At 28.4% G+C, this 22,785-nt stretch overlaps 1 protein-coding gene across 1 annotated transcript; it reads right to left on the bottom strand.

Moving 5' to 3' along the window:
- Positions 1-544: 544 nt before the first annotated feature.
- Positions 545-17,420, bottom strand: LOC132952392 (xylosyl- and glucuronyltransferase LARGE1-like). Its single transcript, XM_061024685.1, has 14 exons — positions 16,697-17,420; positions 11,103-11,297; positions 10,816-11,033; positions 10,507-10,705; positions 10,216-10,430; positions 9,864-9,949; positions 9,333-9,582; positions 8,515-8,673; positions 2,950-3,130; positions 2,703-2,827; positions 2,459-2,614; positions 2,177-2,356; positions 1,067-1,290; positions 545-947 (listed from the first exon to the last, which is right to left on the bottom strand). The coding sequence occupies exons 2-14, from the start codon at positions 11,155-11,157 to the stop codon at positions 866-868; spliced, it is 2,130 nt and encodes a 709-aa protein (XP_060880668.1). The 5' UTR covers positions 11,158-11,297; positions 16,697-17,420; the 3' UTR covers positions 545-865.
- Positions 17,421-22,785: the final 5,365 nt, after the last annotated feature.

Raw genomic sequence — 22,785 nt, 5'->3', positions numbered from 1 at the left:
TTTAATTCTATGAAATACGAACGTTGCATAACCTATATAGTCAAACAAAACATGATATAAAGAAAAACTGCTACTAATATTAATTTTAAAAATATGTACGATCTGTATAAAAAATATATTAATATTATTTTATACGGCGCCAACAGATTGCTTATGTGTATGTGCAGGTACAATAAAAAAGTACAATATGTCAAATTGAGTCTAATGTTTTGCCTAAATGTACCTAAATAATAAAAAATCGCATGAAGTCTTCTCGTATTTCAAAACGAGTCTTAAATTAACTATCATAATAAGCGATTGCAAGCTGCTTTTTTTTTCAAAAATTATAAGGTAAACGCGATATGCAGCTGCTTGGCTCGTGCCAGATGCAACACACAGCTGGGACATCCCAAAAACGAAAACAACTGTCCGCTTGGCGCTTATACAGATAAAACACACCTGCTCAAAACTAGCAAGGGACTATATCATAGACTTCTATGTATCCAGGCGTTTGCCCTCAAACGAAAAGCAAACCACCTTAAAAAACTCAGTTCGTTTACATAAATGAAAAAAATAACACTTCATTTATTTTGATCCAGACAAATTTTATAAATAGCTATTATATAATTATTTTAAAAACCAAAACAGGAACATTTTACACAACAATAAAATACAACGTATTATAAAAATTACAAATATTTAAAAAATAAATAAATAGTTAATATACTATTAATTAATTATAATCTATTGAGCTAGAAATCAACGCGTATTTCAAACGAAAAAAAACAACGGCTTAATAAATAAATATAAACGATATTTTGGTCTAAAAAGATAATGCAGGCCGCAATAAAACATATTATTTTGTTTTAAAAAAATTAATTTGAATTTAACTCTCGGTGTGATTCAATCGTTTTGAATATCTTATGCGTAAGTCTTCTATGAACTCGTTCTTAAGAATTTTCAAACATCTATAAAGTGCAGGTAACAAATAAATAAGACAAATTATGAATTTCGTTTTCATTGTGGTTTTAAAACAATGATACATTTTGGTTAATATCGAGTTTAAGGTTAAAAAGTAAACACGAACCTTCTATATTGAGATGACCCTCGAAATTTGGCAATATCGAAACTCGGTGCGTGAGGCATGTGAATTATAAACGCATTTGGAAGAACAATAAAAGTGTACCCTCGAGCCTCAAGTTCCATGATATGCGAGACTTTATTCCAGCCGAAACCGACAAATCTGGTATCATATCTCGGAACATCACTGCGTACCACTACATAGGGTTCATAATCTGGTTCCCATGATACCTAAACAAATTATTAATTAGAGTTTACGATGTGTAAATGTAACACCTATTAGAATTGAAATGAATAAAATCTATGCTCATAAGTTTTTTTTTTAATTTTAAATATTTTTTATTGAACTATCTGTTTATATAAGTAAGCATCGAAGTATCGAACAATAAGTAAATTTGGCGTATGGAAAAGGGAAAAACAAAAGATTTCGTGAATGGTAAATCATATCTTTTGTTTTTCCCTTTTCCATACACCAAATTTACGTGTTGTTCAAACTCCGAATATTTATAGGTAAATTGTAATTTGGAAAATAATTTGTAATGCTATATTGTATTTTAGACCAGCGGTTATCAACCGATGTGCCGCGGCCCACTGGTGTACCTCAAGAATTCTGTATGTGTGCCGCGAGCTTTTGAAAGTAATTATTATATAATTATACTTAATAAAAATATAATAAAATACTAATAAAATATTAATATATAGGTAATAGCCAATAGGTATATAAATATATAATAAAATAAAATGTCGATTATTTAATTTGGTGTAAAAATTATATAACTTAAAAAAAATAGTCTGCGATGAAGAAAACGTTATTCATGGTTAGTTAGTTTATGCTGCAGTGGCGTATCCCGCAGGGGAGGTGTTTACACCCATCCGCCCAATTTATATGTCCCCTCAATAAACGTATTATTTATATACGAAAACCGAAAAAACTCGGTTTAATAAAATGTATACTTACCCCCATCCCCATTTCATAATCCTGACTGAGACATGTGCCATGCAAATATTGTAAAGAGTAGTGTGCCGTGTTTAAAAAAGTTGGAAAACCACTGTTTTAGACGCTATACAATATTTTATTTACTAGGTACCTATATATTATACAAATACAATTTTTTACTTTGTACGGAACAGTAGATCCTTTCCATTTGGCGTAATTTGTTGCCGCGTGCCCTTTTGGCCACACATGATATCTAAATGAAAATAATGCTCCGTCGTCCAACATTCTCAGTATATCGGCTTTTGTTTGCGGAAATGCAGTTCTATATCTTTGAGTTTCAAATGCAGGTACGACTAACGCCTATAAAATAGTTATAAATTTTAATTAATTGAATCAATCGCCTATATGTGTATACATATAGAGTCAATAAGTAATGAATTATTAGATGATTCGATAAATTACTTTATCGGAAGACTTGATGTTCATTATAAATATGTACTTTTTCAAATACGAGTATAGTCCGCTCATTGGCAAGAAATCGATGTCAGATAAGAATACATAGGGTGTTACGACATTTTCCAAAGCAACATTCCTCAGTAAATTTATAGGGTAAAAGTCCTTTAAGAAATGTACATAAATATGTTTAATTTGGTATGAACTATGAAGTACATACATTTTATATTATTTCAGGTAAATATTATATTACCCCTTCCTTATAAACTACGTGGTATCCAATATTTTTACGATTCCTTAGTACTTCAGAATTTTGAGCGTAGCTCAAAAACTGTTGAGCCTCGGCATCGGACATATAAAGGCTTAAGCTTATTGGACCTGGAAAAATACAAATTCAAATTTAACGTATTTATAATGTTTATACATGCATGATACATGATACATGTATTACTTATATTAGTCAATTATAAAATCGTAACAAATATAATAATTATTATTACCATCCCAATACTCGCATAACATTTCAACCATTTGGAGTCTATCCATCGATAGCTGGGCGACCAGTGTAATGTCACATTCGTCTGGTGATGACTGGTATTCGAAATCCAAAAAATATAAATGAGTCCTTAGACTAGCCATGCCAGCTCTTCTGAACTCGTAACAAAGATCATCTTCACTAATCTAAACAAAAATGTAGGGGTATAATTATCAATTTTAGACAATTCTATAAAATGGTACGTATATTTTATATACCCTTCCCAATGAGAGTATAATTGCCAAAAACTCAGCTATTCAATTATTTATTCAATAATAATGACGAAAACTCTACTAATAATAATTGTTAATAATTAAATGTTATAAAACGATAGACTTAAACTTCTAATATATGTATATACGCAATACACAGTTGTATATATATATATATATATATATAACATATTACTTAACATTAAAATATATATATACAGGTTGTATAATTCACCTGACAGATAAAATAAATGTTGTTCCAATCAACATTTTTTATTTTAGATTCTGAGGGGAGCGATGATAGCTATATTGATTTTACAATGATGTGTGTTTTTTTGTCTGTCACCAACGTTTCAGGAAGTAAAACTGCTTCGATTTTCTTCAACAGCATCTTGTTCGATGGGAAAATGAATCTAGTATTGGTGCATTCGAGAGGAAAAAATTTAAAATTCCCAATAGTTTTCAAAAATGCAGGGAGAAACAAAACAAAAATTAAGGAAAAACGGTAATTTTTACGGAAAATCGGTTTTTGACAAAATCGATTTTGGTTTTTGGTGTAATTCTAAAACAAAAGAACAGTAAATACATGCAATTTTCACTGAATGTTTAAATTCGAATTTTCTATACACGATAAAATTTTCAAAATATTTTGATTTGTTTGTGAAATGACATTTTTCAGTTTTCAATTTTTTAAGTGTTTTTTTCTATGAATGTTAATAAAATATTAGTTGTTGTGTAAAAAAGTTTGAATATTTAATATAATAGGCTCTTAATATATTGTTACAATGACATTTGAAAATATTAAAAATCCAAATTCACAATTTTTTTTATAAGCATATAAAGTTCAAAGCTTGACAAAACACGAAAATGTGTAAATTATTTTTAGTTAGAAATTCGTTATATTTTTAAAAGTAATACAAATTTGCTTATAAGGTTATATATCTTAATCAACAAAAACCAAAAAATGTCTATAAGAAAGTTAAATTAAAATTTTGAAGTTAAAACTTTACAACGTTGGATATTCACTCGATTTCTCATGTAGCGATTTTCTTATTTTGTTGTTATTCAAAAACGAATAACCGTAGACACTTGAAAGGCACGTCATAATATGTTTATTTGATCAATTCCTATACGTGATATAATTTTCAAAATAGTTTGACTTGTTTTTAGTTGTCCAGACATTTTAAATTTTCAACTTTTTAGTTTTTTTTTTCTATAAACGTCAATAAAATTTTATTTGTAGGGTCAAAATGCGTGAAATTGTAAAACAAGGCTCCTGATATATTTTTACAATAGTAGTTGAAAAATATTAAAATTATATAGGCACAATTTTCTTTTTATAAACATTTAAATTTTGATTATTGACAACAGTTATCAAATTCAAAATTTAAAAAAGATTTTGTTGTTAATAATGTATAAAAAGTTCAACTTTCATATCTAAGGATTGAAAATTTACAAGGTTCCACGTAAGTAGGTTATTATGTAACTAAAAAATCTCAAAAATATAAAATCTCATATATGGACGATATTACATATGAAATAACCAAAAATAACGATTTTAGTAATTTATTGTTGTAATTTGATAGTAACGTATTAATAATAATAGTAACAACAATATAAATATAATATCAAATATCCACACCGACAAACCGTCTCCGCTCAAAATCGTTTTTCGTTTACAATTATATTATATCATTGAATTCAAATTTAATACCATCCATTATACAGTGACCCACTTGTAACCTACTGTACAGCAGAGCGACATCCACTTTTCCACCTTTTTTATATATATACCAGATACCTATATAATTTAGTCACAAGCGCTACAATAGTATAATATAAAAAAAATATTTTTATGTCTTAATACTAAAATTAAAGTTTTAAATTTGATTTAAATTTTTTTGGAAAAATTTAAAATAGTCAATTTGTAAAACTGATTATAAGAATAATTTTGGTGGTAAAACCGTTTGTCTTAATCTAAGTAGTTTATTTTTTAGATTTTTTTAAAATATCGAATATTTTAGAATAAATTAATTTAGAATGGGTTATACCTAATAACTTTTTACAATATAATACTTTTGGGAATTTCCTGACATGACTATATATTTATTAACCATATAATTTTTACAAATTCTGTCATACATTTAAGTAGCATCATTTTTTTCGTGTTAGCCTGTTACATCCTATAATATGTATTATTATATACCAAAATTAAAATTGAAATGTTAATTAAAATTAATTATTTCAATTATTATATAGAGAGTCGAGAGTGCAATTTTGGAAACTTGGAAATGTATATATTATGTCATAATATCAATTCAAAGAAAATTATGATTCAAGTCTTATATTTAATTGTTTCAGTGCGTAATTATGTTTATCTCTGATAATGTATGAATTTCTAAAAAATAAGTATATAATATAATTAGAGGAAGACGGAATGGCCGAGCGGAATAGGGCGTCAGTTGCAATGAGCACCGTCGCCGGTTCGAATCTCGGTCACGGGTGACACTTCTCTCCGGGTAGACACCTGTCTAGAGAGAGAGAGGCCGCCATCCCCCAACCGGGCATGGCAGATACCTACGGGTGCCCAAATTAAAAATTATGCTGTTAAATGATGTGTTTTGTCATATTTGGACTATAAATGCTTATAAAAAAAAATTGTGCCTATGGATTTTTGATTTTTTTCCTCTGCCTTTGAAAAAATATACAAAGGCTATCTATTAAATTTTCAAGATTTTTTAACCAACAAATACAATTTTATTGATATTTATAGAAAAAAAAAAACTAAAAAAAATGGAAACTGAAAATGTCCATAAACAGCTCAAAATATTTAGAAAATGTTATGGTGTATAGAAAATGCAATTATAAACATTCAGTCAAAATTTCATGTCCCTACGGTCATTTGTTTTAGAGTTACACCAAAAACCAAAATCGATTTTCTCAAAAACAGATTTTGCGTAAAAATTCCCGTTTTTCCTTAATCTTTCTTTTGTTTTTCACGTCACTTTTGAAAACTACTGGGAATTTTAAAATTTGACCTCCCAAATGCACCAACTAGATTCACTTTCCCATCGAACAAGACACTGTTAAAGAAAATCGTAGCAGTTTTACTAGAGAAGATATCTTCTCTACATAGTGGTGTATACTTATAAGAGTTATAATAATATTTCTTATCATGTGACTTATAGTCACAATACTACATATTTTATAACGTCGTATCAACATCTCTGAGATGTTATAAATAAAACGTTCTAGAAACATCTATCTTACATTTAGTAATACATTTATTAATAGATGTTATTAATTAACATTAATACGAGATAAATTGTAGTAAAACGAGAAAAAAGTATAAAAATAATAAGTCCGATTAGGGTATTGAACCTTATTGTAGGGAGAGAACCAATGTTATTCATACCTAACTGGGAAACGCCTTAACCTACCTAACCATGACTGCTTATTGCAAATAATGTGTATAATTGTTGTATTTAGGTAATAATATTTTCACAATATTGAGCTTAGAGATGATAGACGAAGGACTAAGCAGCGGGGGCTGGGGAGTATTATTATAAACGAAAAGTTAGATTATAAAACAAAGTACTTTTGTACAAGTTAAACACTGTATTATTATGTGAAAATATCATTTAACTACATTACTTACCTAAAATGTTTATTTTAGATAAAAACTTACGTCAACATAACTATATATTAAGAACTATTGTTTCTTACAAGTTACAACATGTCAACATAAATATTTAATACCTACCTACCATGAACTAAGAAGAAAAAGAAAAAATCTTCTTAGTTCATGCTACCTACTATAAATACAAATTATATTACGTAGATATGGTATCTACCTAACTATGTGTTTCAAATACATTTATTTTTTCTAATATTTCTCAAAAAAAAGAAAATTAGTGATCTTTTTAATGTCAAAAAAGTACTTAACATGTGTACCTACCTATACTACCTATAATAACTGTATTTCTATTCACCATCTTACAAACATAAAATAAAATGATCATATCTCGCTTGAAAATTAAAATATCGAATAAAAATTGACGCTGAGAATACGTTATGTTCTTACTTAAAAGTTTGATAATAGGTGAATTTACTCTAATATCAAATATAACGGCACATTTATTGAAACTAGTGAACGAAAACTTGCCATGTCGTACATGACGTAAGACGGGAACGACAAATGTATGGGTAGCGTCCTATAGGTACTAGGTAGGTACTTAAAGTTTGAACTATGCATGGCCTGACCTTTTCATACATACGTAGGTACCAATGTACCATACGAGTTATTAAGTTAAAAAAGTTAATTTGTTTATACAACGCTAGCTACTTAATTTTTTTCCAACCCAAAACTAAATTATAAGATATAGTATTAATACTGCATACATTATTTCCATATAACTATATAAGTTAGATTCGAATGATATAAATTTTTAACTTTAAACAATTTACGATACATATTTTTTGACATGAAAACGAAATAGACTGAAATAGTGAAATATTATAAAATTAAAAACAAAATAAATTAACTTAACTTACTTCTTAAAATTAAAAATTAACTCGTTAATTTCACGTTAATTAAGAAAGAAATTTGGTTAGTTAACAGTTAAGTTAATGAAAAGCCAAAGGTAACTAGTTAAGTTAAAAACTTAAAATAAAATTAACTTTTTAACTCGTTAACAGCCTTGGCAATAACACAGTGTTAAAAATATTATGTGTGGTGACTGATGGCCGGTGGGTGGGTTAGCTAGCCGCTCTATAGCGGCAAATGTGGCTTATAGATAAAAAATTTATAAAAATACCATTATATTTGTCTATTTATAAATAATAATTGAATTAATTTGTTATTATAATATATTTATTATTATTAAAAATATAAATCGTTTTCCATCACATCACTACGCTGTTGTTGAACTGTTACAGCAACTTATTTCAGAGATGTTGAAACGTCAACATTTCTGGGATATTTTTATGTAAACTTAAAATATTTGTAAAACTAAACCCTTAACACGATGTTTTGGTAACGTCGAGATGCGATGTTAGCATTGAACCTTATATCATACATCGCAACAATGTTCTGTAACCTAAAATTCACAGTGGGTATATGAATTATGAGATATTGATATATGCCCATATCTATTTAGTATTTACCATATAGATAAATAATTATTAGTTCGTTATATCATTATCATTTATCATATTATAGAATGGTCATTCGTCCTGTACTTTTATACTTATAAGTTTAAACTTTATAATTTGTATACACGTACAATTATTATGATATTTCGAAAGAATTGACTTACTTCCGGTACATCTTGAACAGTAGATGAATAATTACAACCAAATAATTCTCTCTGAAGCAAGTTTCCATCGTACTCCAGGAATGTAAGATATAAATTTCGAAAAAATTCAACATGTTTGTTTTTAACTTTTAGCTTTTTTGGTGAATTCCAATGAATTATCTGAAATTTAAAGATATTAATTGAAAAGTTGATAAATAACATGCATTCAGTATTATATTATATGATAACCAACTGTATAGTTTTTATAATTGTTTTTAGATTATATGCGCTTCATGGGCCATGATGGCTTTGGGGCTTTGGGCCATAAAAAACATGTAATGAAATAAGATGTATATATTCTCTATAGTATATTAGTATATATACTATATGCGATATAAAATACCCACTGAAGGACCGACAGGCTTATAAAACTGGGAACCAAGGTGCCATACCGCCATGTGGCTCTTTTGTAGGTACCCATAATCTGGTCTTATAACTACATATTATTATTTATTAATAAACAGTCAACTGCCGAGGGGATTTGAATACCATGTCTAAAATCTTAAACTAACTACTGGAAAACATTAAGAAGTAAAGATAAATATAATTTTTTATACCATGTATATCAAATTACAAGAAATAATTTAATCAAGAAAACTTAAGGAAAGATCTTGAAAAATATATAATTTGATAGTATCATTGTTGCTCTGACAATTAATGCTTGCACTTAAACCACAATAAATATTCGCTAGATTCACATTAAACAGTAATCGGTATACAAAACAGTGTTTATATTTAGAAAAAAAATTGTTAATTTAATCAAGCAACAAGAAACAAACCTTTAACTCGATAACTTCGGCGTAACACAGTTCACTCCTAGTATTGTCGCTGAGTTGGACATTCCATTGGCATGGCATGGGGTATAGGAGTTCCGGTCGTTCTTTAATAATCGTGTTAAAAATGTCTTGATCAGCCAGACTGGTCCAATAATGTGTCACTAGAGTTTTTACTGCTACCGATCTCCATAATCCGTTCCAGCCAATTAAACGTAATTTTCGTAAGTCCATCAATATCACACCCGTGTTGTAACTATAAACGATCAAGCGACAAGCGTTATTTTTGTTATTTTACCTATTAATACATTATTTAGGGGGGGGGGGGGGGTCAAAGTCAAAAGTCTCTGATAATACTGCTCATATAGGTACTATTTTTTTTTACAAGTGATAAAAGTATAATACAATTAATTATATTAACTAAAAATAGCAGGGGTGCCATAGTTCCCCCGGCACTCCCTTGAGGAGAATGCCCTTGATATAGCTTAATATAATATAAAGGTACCCATATTATTATTTTATTTTTCTATTGCTTACCCTCGGCCGAGCGCAGGCCATGGCTTATGTTTTTTCCATAGTTTGCCAAGATACCAATCGCTTTGATTCTCGACCAATCCTAACGCCTAAAAAAAATTCCAAAAGTTTTTATAAGTATTTTATGTATTTATAATATATTTATGTATTTTTAGAATGAGTATATTTAAACATTTAATCTTGATTTTTGCAAACCGTTTTATTTTATAATCGGTTTTAATAAATTCTTAGTATTACTATATTCTAGGTATATAGTATAATAGTATAATACTATTAATACTCCATGTAGATACATTTAAAATCAACGCTAGGTATGCAAAATTTTAATTTTTCATGTAGTAAAATGGGTACTTACTTGTCCTTTTTTAAAACTTTTTAACATAGACCACAACTGAGCAATATCCGTTGCGAAAGTAATATCTGTATCCAAAACTAGGACCTGTTTCAACGTGTCAGGAAATACTTGAGTTAAGCATAGTTTCATCAAACCATAGACCCCAGAATAATGCTTATTATTTATCCAAGAGACATCGGCTATTATTTTTTCAGCTGGATAAAACTCTATTTCCACTAAAAAGCCATATTTTATTGAAATTTAATAAATATTTGAGTAGGTAATATTTTTCGTAATAGTAAATAAACTTACATTGGGGTATTTTCCAAGTATCAAACAAAGTTTTTAAAATTTTTCTTGATATAACATCTACGACGAAATGAAATCTTAATGGGTTTTTACGATAAAATAGTATTGATTTGATTAGTGTTACTACTGAACGTGTAGAATTATAACCAGCACACACGATTCCGACTTCAATCACTTCGCATTTATCTATCGTGTCTTTAATCTGAAATGCGTTTTAGTGAATTACTCAAAGTTACTAAATTGTTAATAAACGATACCAATATTGTTAATCAAGCTAACATCATGACTCATAAGTTAATAGTTATTACATACTTTTTGAGAAGAGCAAGGCGCAGGAGTCTCTGGTAATAACTGTGGTGAATCAGTTGGTGAAACAGGAAACAGTGACGTCTTCATTGCAGCTAATAAATGATTTTGTGTCATACTAAGTTGTCTTCTTAATAATCTCAGCTCTTTTTCCATGGCTTCTGACGTTGATTCATGTTCTCGAACTTCGTAGTTGCTACTTTCCACGTATGTTAAGGCTGGAACTGAAAATATATTGCGAGTTTTAATAATAATAATGGTAATAATAATAAAGTCTTAAATTCCATTTTTACCTCGTTGGTTTAATACAGCATAGTATATGATTAACGATGCGAATAACGATCCCATCAAAAAACTAGTCAGCCAGTGTCTAACCAAGGCGGTACCAAGGGCACACAAACCATTGCGTCCCCTTCGTCGAGCTATTGCGATAGCCACAATAGACAATTATGGTAAATTTCTAATATACTTCTGTTGCTGTAATAAATCTGTAAATTTTCAAATTCTTAATTAATTTTGTGGTAAAATAAAGTATTTTTATTATTGGTAATTCATTTAAAACATTTATAGTATATGCAATGATTTTATATTTTAGATTCTGAGTGGAACGATGAATGTATTGAATTTACAATGTTGTGTTTTTTTTTTTGTTTCAATTTACACGATAAGTAGTCGAAATAATGCAACGGTTTTCAACTTCAGTATCTTATTCGATGGGAAAGTAAATTTAGTTGGTGTATCGGGAGGTCAAGTTCTTAAATTCCCAACAGTTTTCAAAAGCGACGGGAAAAAAAAAACATAAAAATTAAGGGAAAACGGGAATTTTTCGCATCATCGGTTTTCCACAAAATCAATTTTAAATTTTGGTGTAACTCTAAAACAAATGGACGTATATACATGACATTTTCACTGGTTGCTTATATTTGCATTTTTTATTCACCATTAAATTTTGAAAATAATTTGATTTGTTTTGAACTAGTTAGGAACATTTTCAGTTTCCAATTTTATTAGTATTTTATATTTTTGAGCCGCTTACAGACATTGTCAGTTTTAAATTTTAGATTCTGAGCGAAGTGATGAATGTATTGATTTTATAAAGATGTGTGTTTTTTTTCTTGTGTCACCTTTTAGTAAAAATGCTTGGATTTTCTTCAACAGTAACTTTTCTGATAGGAAAGTGAATCTAGTTGGTACTTTGGGGGGTAAAAAGTAAAAATTTCCCAGTAGTTTTCAAAAGCGACGTGAAAAACAAAAGAAAAATTAAGGAAAAACGGGAATTTTTACGCAAAATCTGTTTTCGAGAAAATCGATTTTGGTTTTTGGTGTAACTCTAAAACAAATGACCGTAGGGACATGAAATTTTGACTGAATGTTTATATTAGCATTTTCTATACACCATAAAATTTACAAAATATTTTGACTCTTTTTGAGCTGTTTACGGCCATTGTCAGTTTTCAATTTTTTTAGTTTTTTTTTTCTATAAATATCAATAAAATTTTATCTGTTGAGTAAAAAAGCTTGAAAATTTAATAGAAGGCTCCTAGGTTATTGTTTCAAAGGCAGATGTAAAAAATTAAAAATCCTTAGTCGCAGTTTTTATTTATAAGCATTTAAAGTTCAAATTTTGACAAAATACGGAATAATCACGAAAAATAGCAAATTATTTTGAGTTGAGAATTCATAAAAATTTTTCTTTTTAAATCTAAGATTTCGAAATGTAATACAAGATTATCCATAAGTTTATCTGCCTTTATCAAAAAAAAAAATTTCTACAAGAAAGTCAAATTAAATTTTTATGAGCGTTTAAAATTCATATTTTTACAACATTTGATATTCACTCGATATCTCGTGTAACGATTTTCTTATTTTGTTGTAATTAAAAAATGTATGACTGTAGATACTTAAAAATTTCACTGAATATTTGTATTAGCATTTTCTATACACGATAAAATTTTGAAAATAATTTAACTCTTTTTGAGCTGTTTACGGACATAAAAATTTTAGTTTCTGAGCGAAGCGATGAATGTATTGATTTTACAATGCTGTGTGTGTTTTTTTATTTTTTTTTATTTTTGTGTCTGTCATCACCTTTTAGGACAGTAAAAGTGCTTGGATTTTCTTCAACAGTAACTTTTCTGATAGGAAAGTGAATCTTGTTGGTACTTTGGGGGGTCAAAAGTAATTTTTAAACACAACGTGAAAAACAAAAGAAAATTTAAGGGAAAACGGGAATTTTTATATTGTTTGAAAGGCAGATGAAAAAAATTAAAAATCCTTAATGATATTATATCAATGAATTCAAATTTAACACCATCCATAACAGTGACACACTTGTAACCTACTGTACAGCAGAGCGACATCCACTTACCCACCTTTTTTTAGTTTTTTTTTCTATGCAATAAAACTTAATTTGTTGGGAAAAAAATCTTGAAAATTTGATACAAGGTTTCTACTATATTGCTACTATCATATTTGAAAAAAATTAAAAATCCTTAGTCACAGTTTTAATTTATAAGCATTTGAAGTTCAAATCTTGATAAAATATTGAAAAATCACGAAAATTAGCAAATTATTTTGAGTTGAGGATTCATAAAAATTTTTCTTTTTAAATCTAAGATTTCGAAATGTAATACAAGATTATCCATAAGTTTATCTGGCTTTATCAAAAAAAAAAATGTCTACAAGAAAATCAAATTAAATTTTTATGAGCGTTTGAAATTCTTATTTTTACAACATTTGATATTCACTCGATTTCTCGTGTAACGATTTTCTTATTATGTTGTAATTAAAAAACGAATGACTGTAGATACTTGAAAATTTCACTGAATGTTTATATTAGCATTTTCTATACACCATAACATTTTGAAAATATTTTGACTCTTTTTGAGTTGTTTACGGACATGGTCAGTTTTCAATTTTTTTATTTTTTTTTTCTATAAATATCAATAAATTTTTATTTGTTGGGTAAAAAAGCGTGAAAATTTAATATAAGGCTCCTGATATATCGTTCTAATAGCAGTTGAAAAATATTAAAAATACATAGGCACAATTTTTTTTTATAAGCATTTAAAGTTCAAATTTTGACAACCATAGAAAATAAACTAAAAAAAGGTGGGTAAGTGGATGTTGCTCTGCTGTACAGTAGGTTACAAGTGTGTCACTGTTATGGATGGTGTTAAATTTGAATTCATTGATATAATATCATTAAGGATTTTTAATTTTTTTCATCTGCCTTTCAAACAATATAAAAATTCCCGTTTTCCCTTAAATTTTCTTTTGTTTTTCACGTTGTGTTTGAAAATTACTTTTGACCTCCCAAAGTACCAACTAGATTCAGTTTCCTATCAAAAAAGTTACTGTTAAAGAAAATCCAAGCACTTTTACTGTCCTAAAAAGTGATGACAGACACGAAAAAAAAAAATAAAAAAAAACACAAATCATTGTAAAATCGATACATTCATCGCTTTGCTCAGAATCTAAAATAAAAAATAAAATAAAAAAAAAAAAACCCACATCATTGTAAAATCAATACATTGATCGCTTCACTCAGAATCTAAAATTCCAAAAGATATATTCTTCTAAGAAATATGAAATCAACAAAAATTAACATTTTGGTCTAAGTTGTCATTCAAAATAGTATAAAAATATAAAAACTATAACTATAAAAAATAGTCATATTCATATTATTTCAAAATGTTGTGTTTACTAAATGCATTTTCTATACACGGTAAAATTTTGAAAATAATTTGACTCTTTTTGACAAAAATAGACCCTAGACAAAAATATCTGGACACTCACTGATACTGTGAGTATTTACTTGAGAATAATCGTTCTGTATAATTATAGCGGGCGTGTAGTGATACTATAAATTTATTAATCCTATAATTCATATTCGTGAACATTGGAGAACTAACCTATATAGTAACATTTAATGCTTATGCCTCATGGTCGTATACTCATATAATAGCAGTGCATAAATTATTTTACATCTATTATCTACAACACTTGACAAAAATTGATTTAAAGAATAACAATATTCTAAAATAAAATAAATCATTCGATAAGTGTTGAGAAAACATGCCCTGTGTACTCGTGTAGGAAATAACTATAAACAACTTACAACTATAACTATATATTAATATTGTACTATGTAATTGATTTTGAAACTTATAGCTACGTGCCTACGTAAATTATATTATATTATTCATGAATGTAATATATAAATAAATTGCACTTAACGAGCGTTATACATTTTAATTTATTATTTCAATTGTATTTATGTATAAAGATGTACCTATAGTTACGCTTTTTTTATAACTGTAACATGTAGTTATGACGTGTATAACGAAAATATGTAAAAATCAATACAAATTGTGACTTATTTATGCGGCCACATAAATTATAATATGATGACTAAGTAATAGTTTAAAATAGCACGCAATGTATGAATCATAATGTACAAAAAATATCTTCTCTATTATAGGTAGGTATAGCTCATTATTAAGGGGATTCAATACCGTGATTTTCTGTTTTATGTGAATATCATTGTATAAGAAAAACGATTCTGAGCGAAAACGGTCAGTCAGCCTATGATATTATTGTGAAGAAAGTAATTTATATACAACCTATTTACGTGGAGTCTTGTTTTATATTTTCAATTCTTAGCTATAAAGTTGAACATTTTATAAATTTTTAACTACAAAATAATTATTAAATTTTGTCGAAATTTGAACTTAAAATGCTTATAAAAAAAAATTGTGAATATGTATTTTTAATATTTTGTAACAATACATCAGGAGCCTTGCATTAAATTTTCACGCTTTTTTACCCAACAAATAACATTTTATTAATATTTATAGAAAAAAAACTAAAAATATTGAAAACTGACTATGTCCGTAAACAGCTCAAAAAGAGTCAAATTATTTTCAAAATTTTATCGTGTATAGAAAATGCTAATATACCTAAACATTCAGTGAAATTTTCAAGTATCTACAGTCATACGTTTTTTAATTACTACAAAATAAGAAAATCGTTATATGTGATATCGAGTAAATACCAATGTTGTAAAAACATAAATTTCAAACGCTCATAAAAATTTAATTTGATTTTCTTGTAGACATTTTTTTTTTGATAAAGGTAGACAAACTTATGGATACCTAATCTTGTATTACATTTTCAAATCTTAGATTTAAAAAACAAATGTTTGTCATTTTTACGTATTTTGTCAATATTTGAACTTTAGATGCTTATAAAAAAAAATTGTGACTAGGTATAATGGTACCTATTTACTTATATTTTATATTTTTATACCCAATACATTTTAATATGTTTTATAATGTATTGGTACATAGTACATACTACAACCTACCTATAGTTTCTTAACATATAGGTACTGTGGCAACACTGGGTATTGAAAAAGCCGCCAAATTGTTTAGGTATGAGGTATGATAGGTACTGTAGAATACAGCAGGTATTAGATACCTAAGACCTAAATCTATGTTATTGTCTCAACAACAAAATTAGTTTGAAATTTTAAAGTAAGATGGGTTATGTGAAAAAGCTGAACTTTCGATTTAGGTAAAATACCTTAAGTACCTATTTACCTAGGTATATTAATTTTTATTATGATTCGTCGACTCCAAATATGACACGTGTGTCGTGTGTGAATTATAAAAGAGCTAAATAATAAAATATTTATTCTGATTACTAGGTGACCTGCAGGCAATTATGACGAATAGTTACGAAACGTGTGCAAATATTATTTACATCTACTGACTACTATAATTTATAAATATTAAAATATAATATATTCTCCCAAACATAAACGTTAAAAAACAATCAATACATATTTAAGAATTTGGTTTTATATAATAAACTCATTACTCACCGCTTAAACGTCGTTTGTTGATCGCGAATAATACTATCACGCACTTGAAACATTTACGGGATCGTCCTGCAGAGCTTTTACTACCCTGCTTATAATCGATATCGTGACGTAAAATACGCTATATTATAATTATTGATGTAAAAACAACCTTCCTATTCCTATACAATATATGTATTATAGTTATATATAGGTATTACTATAATGGGTCAGTTGGCAGCGGTACACGCGTTATTATTTTATTATAATTAATTTAACATACGAACTTGACGATCGCGTATAATATAATACGATGTAGGTATAGCTAATAGAAGGTAAGTACAATATATTCGATAAGCCACGCGTTTATTCAAATAGAGACCTCGATCGCACAAAACTGAACGGGTAGTGCACTAGTGCGGGAAATACCGGCGGTTCTCCGCTGCAGGAAACGCTAGGGAATATCGCGTACACCGCGGTGGTTGACAGTCATGCCCACTGCGGCGGAGCGTGCCTGTTAGCCGCGCGGGCAACACACCTGTTCGTAAAATCGATAATAACCGATGGACGTGACGGATGATTGGTAGTTTTTTTCGCGAAAGTCCACGGTTTCCGCAGCGACACGTCTTTTTGCCAAAAAACGGTGGCGAACACACCGGTGTAGATGCGATTTTTTCGACGAAAATCGCACAGCATTGGACGCGCCGCCCACGATTTCTGGTCGAAGGGGACGGATGCAGAGTGCCGACGAGGTTTGTCGGTCGACCGGTCGACCGGTCGATATAAACATATGTATAATATATTTATATGTTTGTGTATATTATGTTATTCGCCCGTAGCGTGCTGCCATCTAGTGCGCGACAACGGTTAAATTAAATTTAGGTACCAAGCTACGTCCTGCTACGGACGAGTGAATGACATTTACGATATTTATGACTATGTAGTATACAATTATATATTATTGCGAATATAGGTACTTAAATTGTATTGATGCCGACAGAACGGCACCGTAATAATTGTGACGAAGCGTTTACTCGTGTTACGTACTTAATAGTTAATACAGTAATAGTGTAATACGTCTAATACCTACATGCTATAGTATATACATAATATTATAATATATGTACTATATGTATATTATTATACTATAGATTTATACCTATATATTATTGTGTAGGTGCAGACTTGCAGTGTGGCGGGTATCGCCTACAAATAATACTAAATACGACCTATTAGTTATTACCTGATTTAAATCTGTGTTTGACGTTTTGTTTTCCACATATTGATTTGACGAACAATGCTTTAGTATATATTATACGTCCAATAAACACCAATACAATTCATCTAAAATATTTTAGTAAAAACATCTAATAAGTAAAAATTAATAAATGATAATGATATATTAGACTATAACATTTAAAGACCTTAAAATAAGCCATACGGTCCAAACGAGACAGCCAAAATACATCTTTTATACATAAGAGTTTATATATAAGATTGATACAATATTATACTCTAATGACTAGGAGGTAATAAGAGACTGAACATATGCAACAGTGTAGATGAGATTACCTCCAAATTGACAAGTACAGACGTTTTTTCGTAGAATAAAATAATACTTCCAGATATAATAATATAAATATTTTAATTACAGGGAGATTTACCAAGCATGTTCATTGCGAGCGCCCACATGTTTTCCTTAAATAATGAATTTATTCAAATTCTGATTTTTTAAATTTTTAAATATAATTTAAGACCATATATTTTCTAATTCTTGGGACTTTCTGTACTACTTAATACTAGTGTCTTGTGGTGATACAAACTTCTATTTTTCAAAGTGAACCCCCATTGTTTACTGCAAATTTTTTAAGAGATCATATTTTGAACATTTTGACATATTAAAATCAAATGATTCGAGCTAGCAGTTTTTGAGTTATTTAACTTTCTGTACTAAGGATTATATAGTTTAAGGTCCACCACTCCTCAATAATGGGCCTAAGTCTGATAAAAACATTGTACATACCATGTAAGCTAATAGACAAATATTATTATTTAAATCCCAGTTTATCAGTACAATAAAATATATAAAATTATTAGATAATTAATAATAAATGATCACAGAACAAAATCCATTCGTCTTTTAGATTTGGCAAATTCGTCAATTACTTCTTCACAGTCAATACTAATATTTCTATAACAATTAAGTAATGCAAGTCCATTTAAGCGTTCTTCGGATATTCTTGATCGCATCCAAGTTTTTAGTCGGCGAAGAGAAGAAAAATTTCGTTCCGCAGTTGCTGAAGTGGCTGGTAATGTCAGGAGTATAAGAAAACAAAATAAATAATTGGAAAGGTTTCGGAATCACATCATGGCGAATCACGGCGAACGATGAAAACGGACACGGCCGAAACGCTATCGGCAAAACAATACATTTTATCGGCTGCCGAAAATAGATATAATAGAAAATCTACCCATCTACGGGGGGGGGAGGCATGGCCCCTTGGCCCCCCCTTGGATCCGCGCCTGTCCAAGTGTATAATAAATACTAGAGCCGATATTATTATATCTATTTTATATTATAGATTCTGAGCGGAGCGATGAATGTATTGATTTTACAATGATGTGTGTTTTTTATTTTTGTGTGAAAAGCTTGACAATTTAATACAAGGCTCCTACTTTATTGTTACAATGACATTTGAAAAATATTAAAAATCCTTAGTCACAATTTTTATTTATAAGCATTTAAGTTCAAATCTTGACAAAATACGGAAAAATCACAAAAATTAGCAAATTATTTTGAGTTGAGAATTCATAAATTTTTTTTTTTGAAATTTAAGATTTGAAAATGTAATACAATATTCTTCATAACATTGTCTACCCTTATCAAAAGAAAAATGTATACAAGCAAATCAAATTAAATTTTTATGAACGTTTGAAATTCATATTTTTACAATATTGGATATTCACTCGATTTCTCATACCTATTATAGCGGTTTTGTTATTTTATTGTTATTCAAAAACTAATAACTGTAGATACATGAAAATTTTACTGAATGTTTATATTTTCATTTTCTATACACCATAAAATTTTGAAAATATTTTGACTCTTTTTGAGCTGTAAATGTACATTGTTAGTTTACAATTTTGTCAGTTTTTTTTTCTATAAATATCAATAAAATTGTATTTGTTAAGTAAAAAAGCATGAAACTTAAAGGCAAGGCTTCTGATATATTGTTACAATAGCAGTTGAAAAATATTAAAAATACATGGGCACATTTTTTTTTTACAAGCATTTAAAGTTAGAATTTTGACAAAATTTATCAAATTTAAAATTTAAAAATTATTTTGTAGTTAAAAATGTATAAAATGTTCAACTTTTATAACTATGGATTGATAGTTTAAGACAATGTTCCACGTAAATAGGTAAATATATAAATTACTTTATTCCCAATAATAATATCATCAAATGTACTTAGTAATATATATAGGCTGACTGACCGTTTTCGCTCAGGTTCGTTTTTCTTATGCAATGATAATATTATATCACTGAATTCAAACTTAACACCATCCATTACAGTGACCCACTTGTAACCTACTGTACAGCCGAGCAATATCCACTTACCCAATTTTTTATTAATATTAACTGTTTTAAAAAATATGATCAACAAAACGGCTCTCTTGGAAATTTAAAAAACTTAATTGCCTAAAAAATATTATCGGTAATTTTTGAATTTTTTAAAAAAAAATTGAAACCTATGCTATTTAATTAGAATTTTCATACTTATTACTGTAAAAAAACCGAATTTAAATATATATTGATATCCCATGGAGATACTAATGGTGATACGGGACTTTTGGGACATACTATACTATATTATAATATTATATTATCATTGAATTCAAATTTAATACCATCCATTACAGTGACTCACTTGTAACCTACTGTACAGTAGAGCGACACCCACTTGCCCACCATTTTATACTACTATCCTTTAACATAACAATTATTTTAACAACGGAAAAACTTACCTAACCTAACCTGCTATACCAATTATTTAAATTAAAAGTATTAATGCATATTTTACTAAACTTAAGAGGACCATATAGTTAATAAACTAGCGAACCAACATTGATGATTAGACTATCAAAATTTTCAGAAAAAAAAGCTTTACCGGAATCAATTAAAAAAAAGGTGGATAAGTGGATGTCGCTCTGCTGTACGGTAGGTTACAAGTGGGTCACTGTAATGGATGGTGTTAAATTTGAATTCAATGATATAATATCATTGTATAAGAAAAACGATTCTGAGCGAAAACGGTCAGTCAGCCTATGATTTTACCAAGTATATTTGATGATATTATTGTGAATAAAGTAATTTATATATAACCTATTTACGTGGAGTCTTGTTTTAAATTTTCAATCCTTAGCTATAAAAGTTAAAAATTTATAAATTTTTAACTACAAAATAATTAATAAATTATAAATTTGATAAATGTTGTCAAAATTTGAACTTTAAATGCTTATAAAAAAAAATTGTGCCTATGTATTTTTAATATTTTTCAACTGCTATTAGAACGATATATCAGGAGCCTTATATTAAATTTTCACGCTTTTTTACCCAACAAATAAAAATTTATTGATATTTATAGAAAAAAAACTAAAAAAATTGAAAACTGACAATGTCCGTAAACAGCTCAAAAAGAGTCCAAATATTTTCAACATTTTATGGTGTATAGAAAATGCTAATATAAACATTCAGTGAAATTTTCAAGTATCTACAGTCATTCGTTTTTTAATTACAATAAAATAAGAAAATTGTTACATGAGAAATCGAGTAAATATCAAATGTTGTGAAAATATAAATTTCAGACGCTCATAAAAATTTAATTTAAGTTTCTTCTAGAAATTTTTTTTTTGATAAAGGTAGACAAACTTATGAGTAATCTTATATTACATTTTCAAATCTTAGATTTAAAAAGAAAAATTTTTATGAATTCTCATCAAAATAATTTGCTATTTTTCGTGATTTTTCCGTATTTTGTCAAAATTTGAACTTTAAATGCTTATAATTAAAAACTGTGACTAAGGATTTTTAATTTTTTTCATCTGCCTTTGAAACAATAACCTAGGAGCCTTCTATTAAATTTTCAAGTTTTTTTACTCAACAGATAAAATTTTATTGATATTATTTATAGAAAAAAAAACTAAAAAAATTGAAAACTGACAATGGCCGTAAACAGCTCAAAAAGAGTCAAAATATTTTGTAAATTTTATGGTGTATAAAAAATGCTAATATAAACATTCAGTCAAAATTTCATGTCCCTACGGTCATTTGTTTTAGAGTTACACCAAAAACCAAAATCGATTTTCTCGAAAACAGATTTTGCGTAAAAATTCCCGTTTTTCCTTAATTTTTCTTTTGTTTTTCACGTCGCTTGTGAAAACTACTGGGAAATTTTTACTTTAGACCCCACAAAGTACCAACTAGATTCACTTTCCTATCAGAAAAGTTACTATTGAAGAAAATCCAAGCACTTTTACTGTCCTAAAAGGTGATGACAGACACAAAAATAAAAAAAAAAACACACATCATTGTAGAATCAATACATTCATCGCTTCGCTCAGAATCTAATATAATAGTTACCATTTGAAAAAATAAAGTTGATTTTGCTATTGGTACACCGGCGTGTTTAAAAATTTTAAACTGTCATAAAAAAATTGCCTGTTAAAAATAAAATAACACGTCTTTTTTTGTTTTAGGGAAATTCTTTGTCATCGATCCATTATCGTTAAAAAAAACCCGTGAACAATGACATAAGAAACACCCTGTATAATAGTCCATATTAATATTATAGGTAGGTACAATGATCCCGTGAATAAGTAACCGGCCGGCGTCATATGCAAGGTACCTTAAGTTATGAAAAAAAACCGGTTAAAAGGGGGGGGGGGGGTATAACTCTTTATTTTTTTTAGTTATGGCTTTATGGGTAATTCAACTTTTTTTTTAAACAAACCAAACCTACCGCACATTTGCTGATGTATCTTCAAAACTTTTCAACTTTTTACCATTATATTTTTGTAAGCAATTTTATTGTGTTATCAAATAACATATG

The sequence above is a fragment of the Metopolophium dirhodum genome, chromosome 9 (genome assembly GCF_019925205.1).
Source record: "Metopolophium dirhodum isolate CAU chromosome 9, ASM1992520v1, whole genome shotgun sequence".
Taxonomy (NCBI): Eukaryota; Metazoa; Arthropoda; class Insecta; order Hemiptera; family Aphididae; genus Metopolophium; species Metopolophium dirhodum.
This window is presented reverse-complemented; position numbering and strand designations above follow the sequence as displayed.

Bases quoted from the DNA above. Each gene is read 5' to 3' on its own strand.
- LOC132952392 (XM_061024685.1), bottom strand. From the start codon at position 11,157: ATGGGATCGTTATTCGCATCGTTAATCATATACTATGCTGTATTAAAC. The intron at 10,706-10,815 runs GTATGTAATAAC...AACGCATTTCAG, and splicing joins CGCCTTGCTCTTCTCAAAAA to ATTAAAGACACGATAGATAA. The intron at 10,431-10,506 runs GTAAGTTTATTT...ATGGCTTTTTAG, and splicing joins TACTTGGAAAATACCCCAAT to TGGAAATAGAGTTTTATCCA.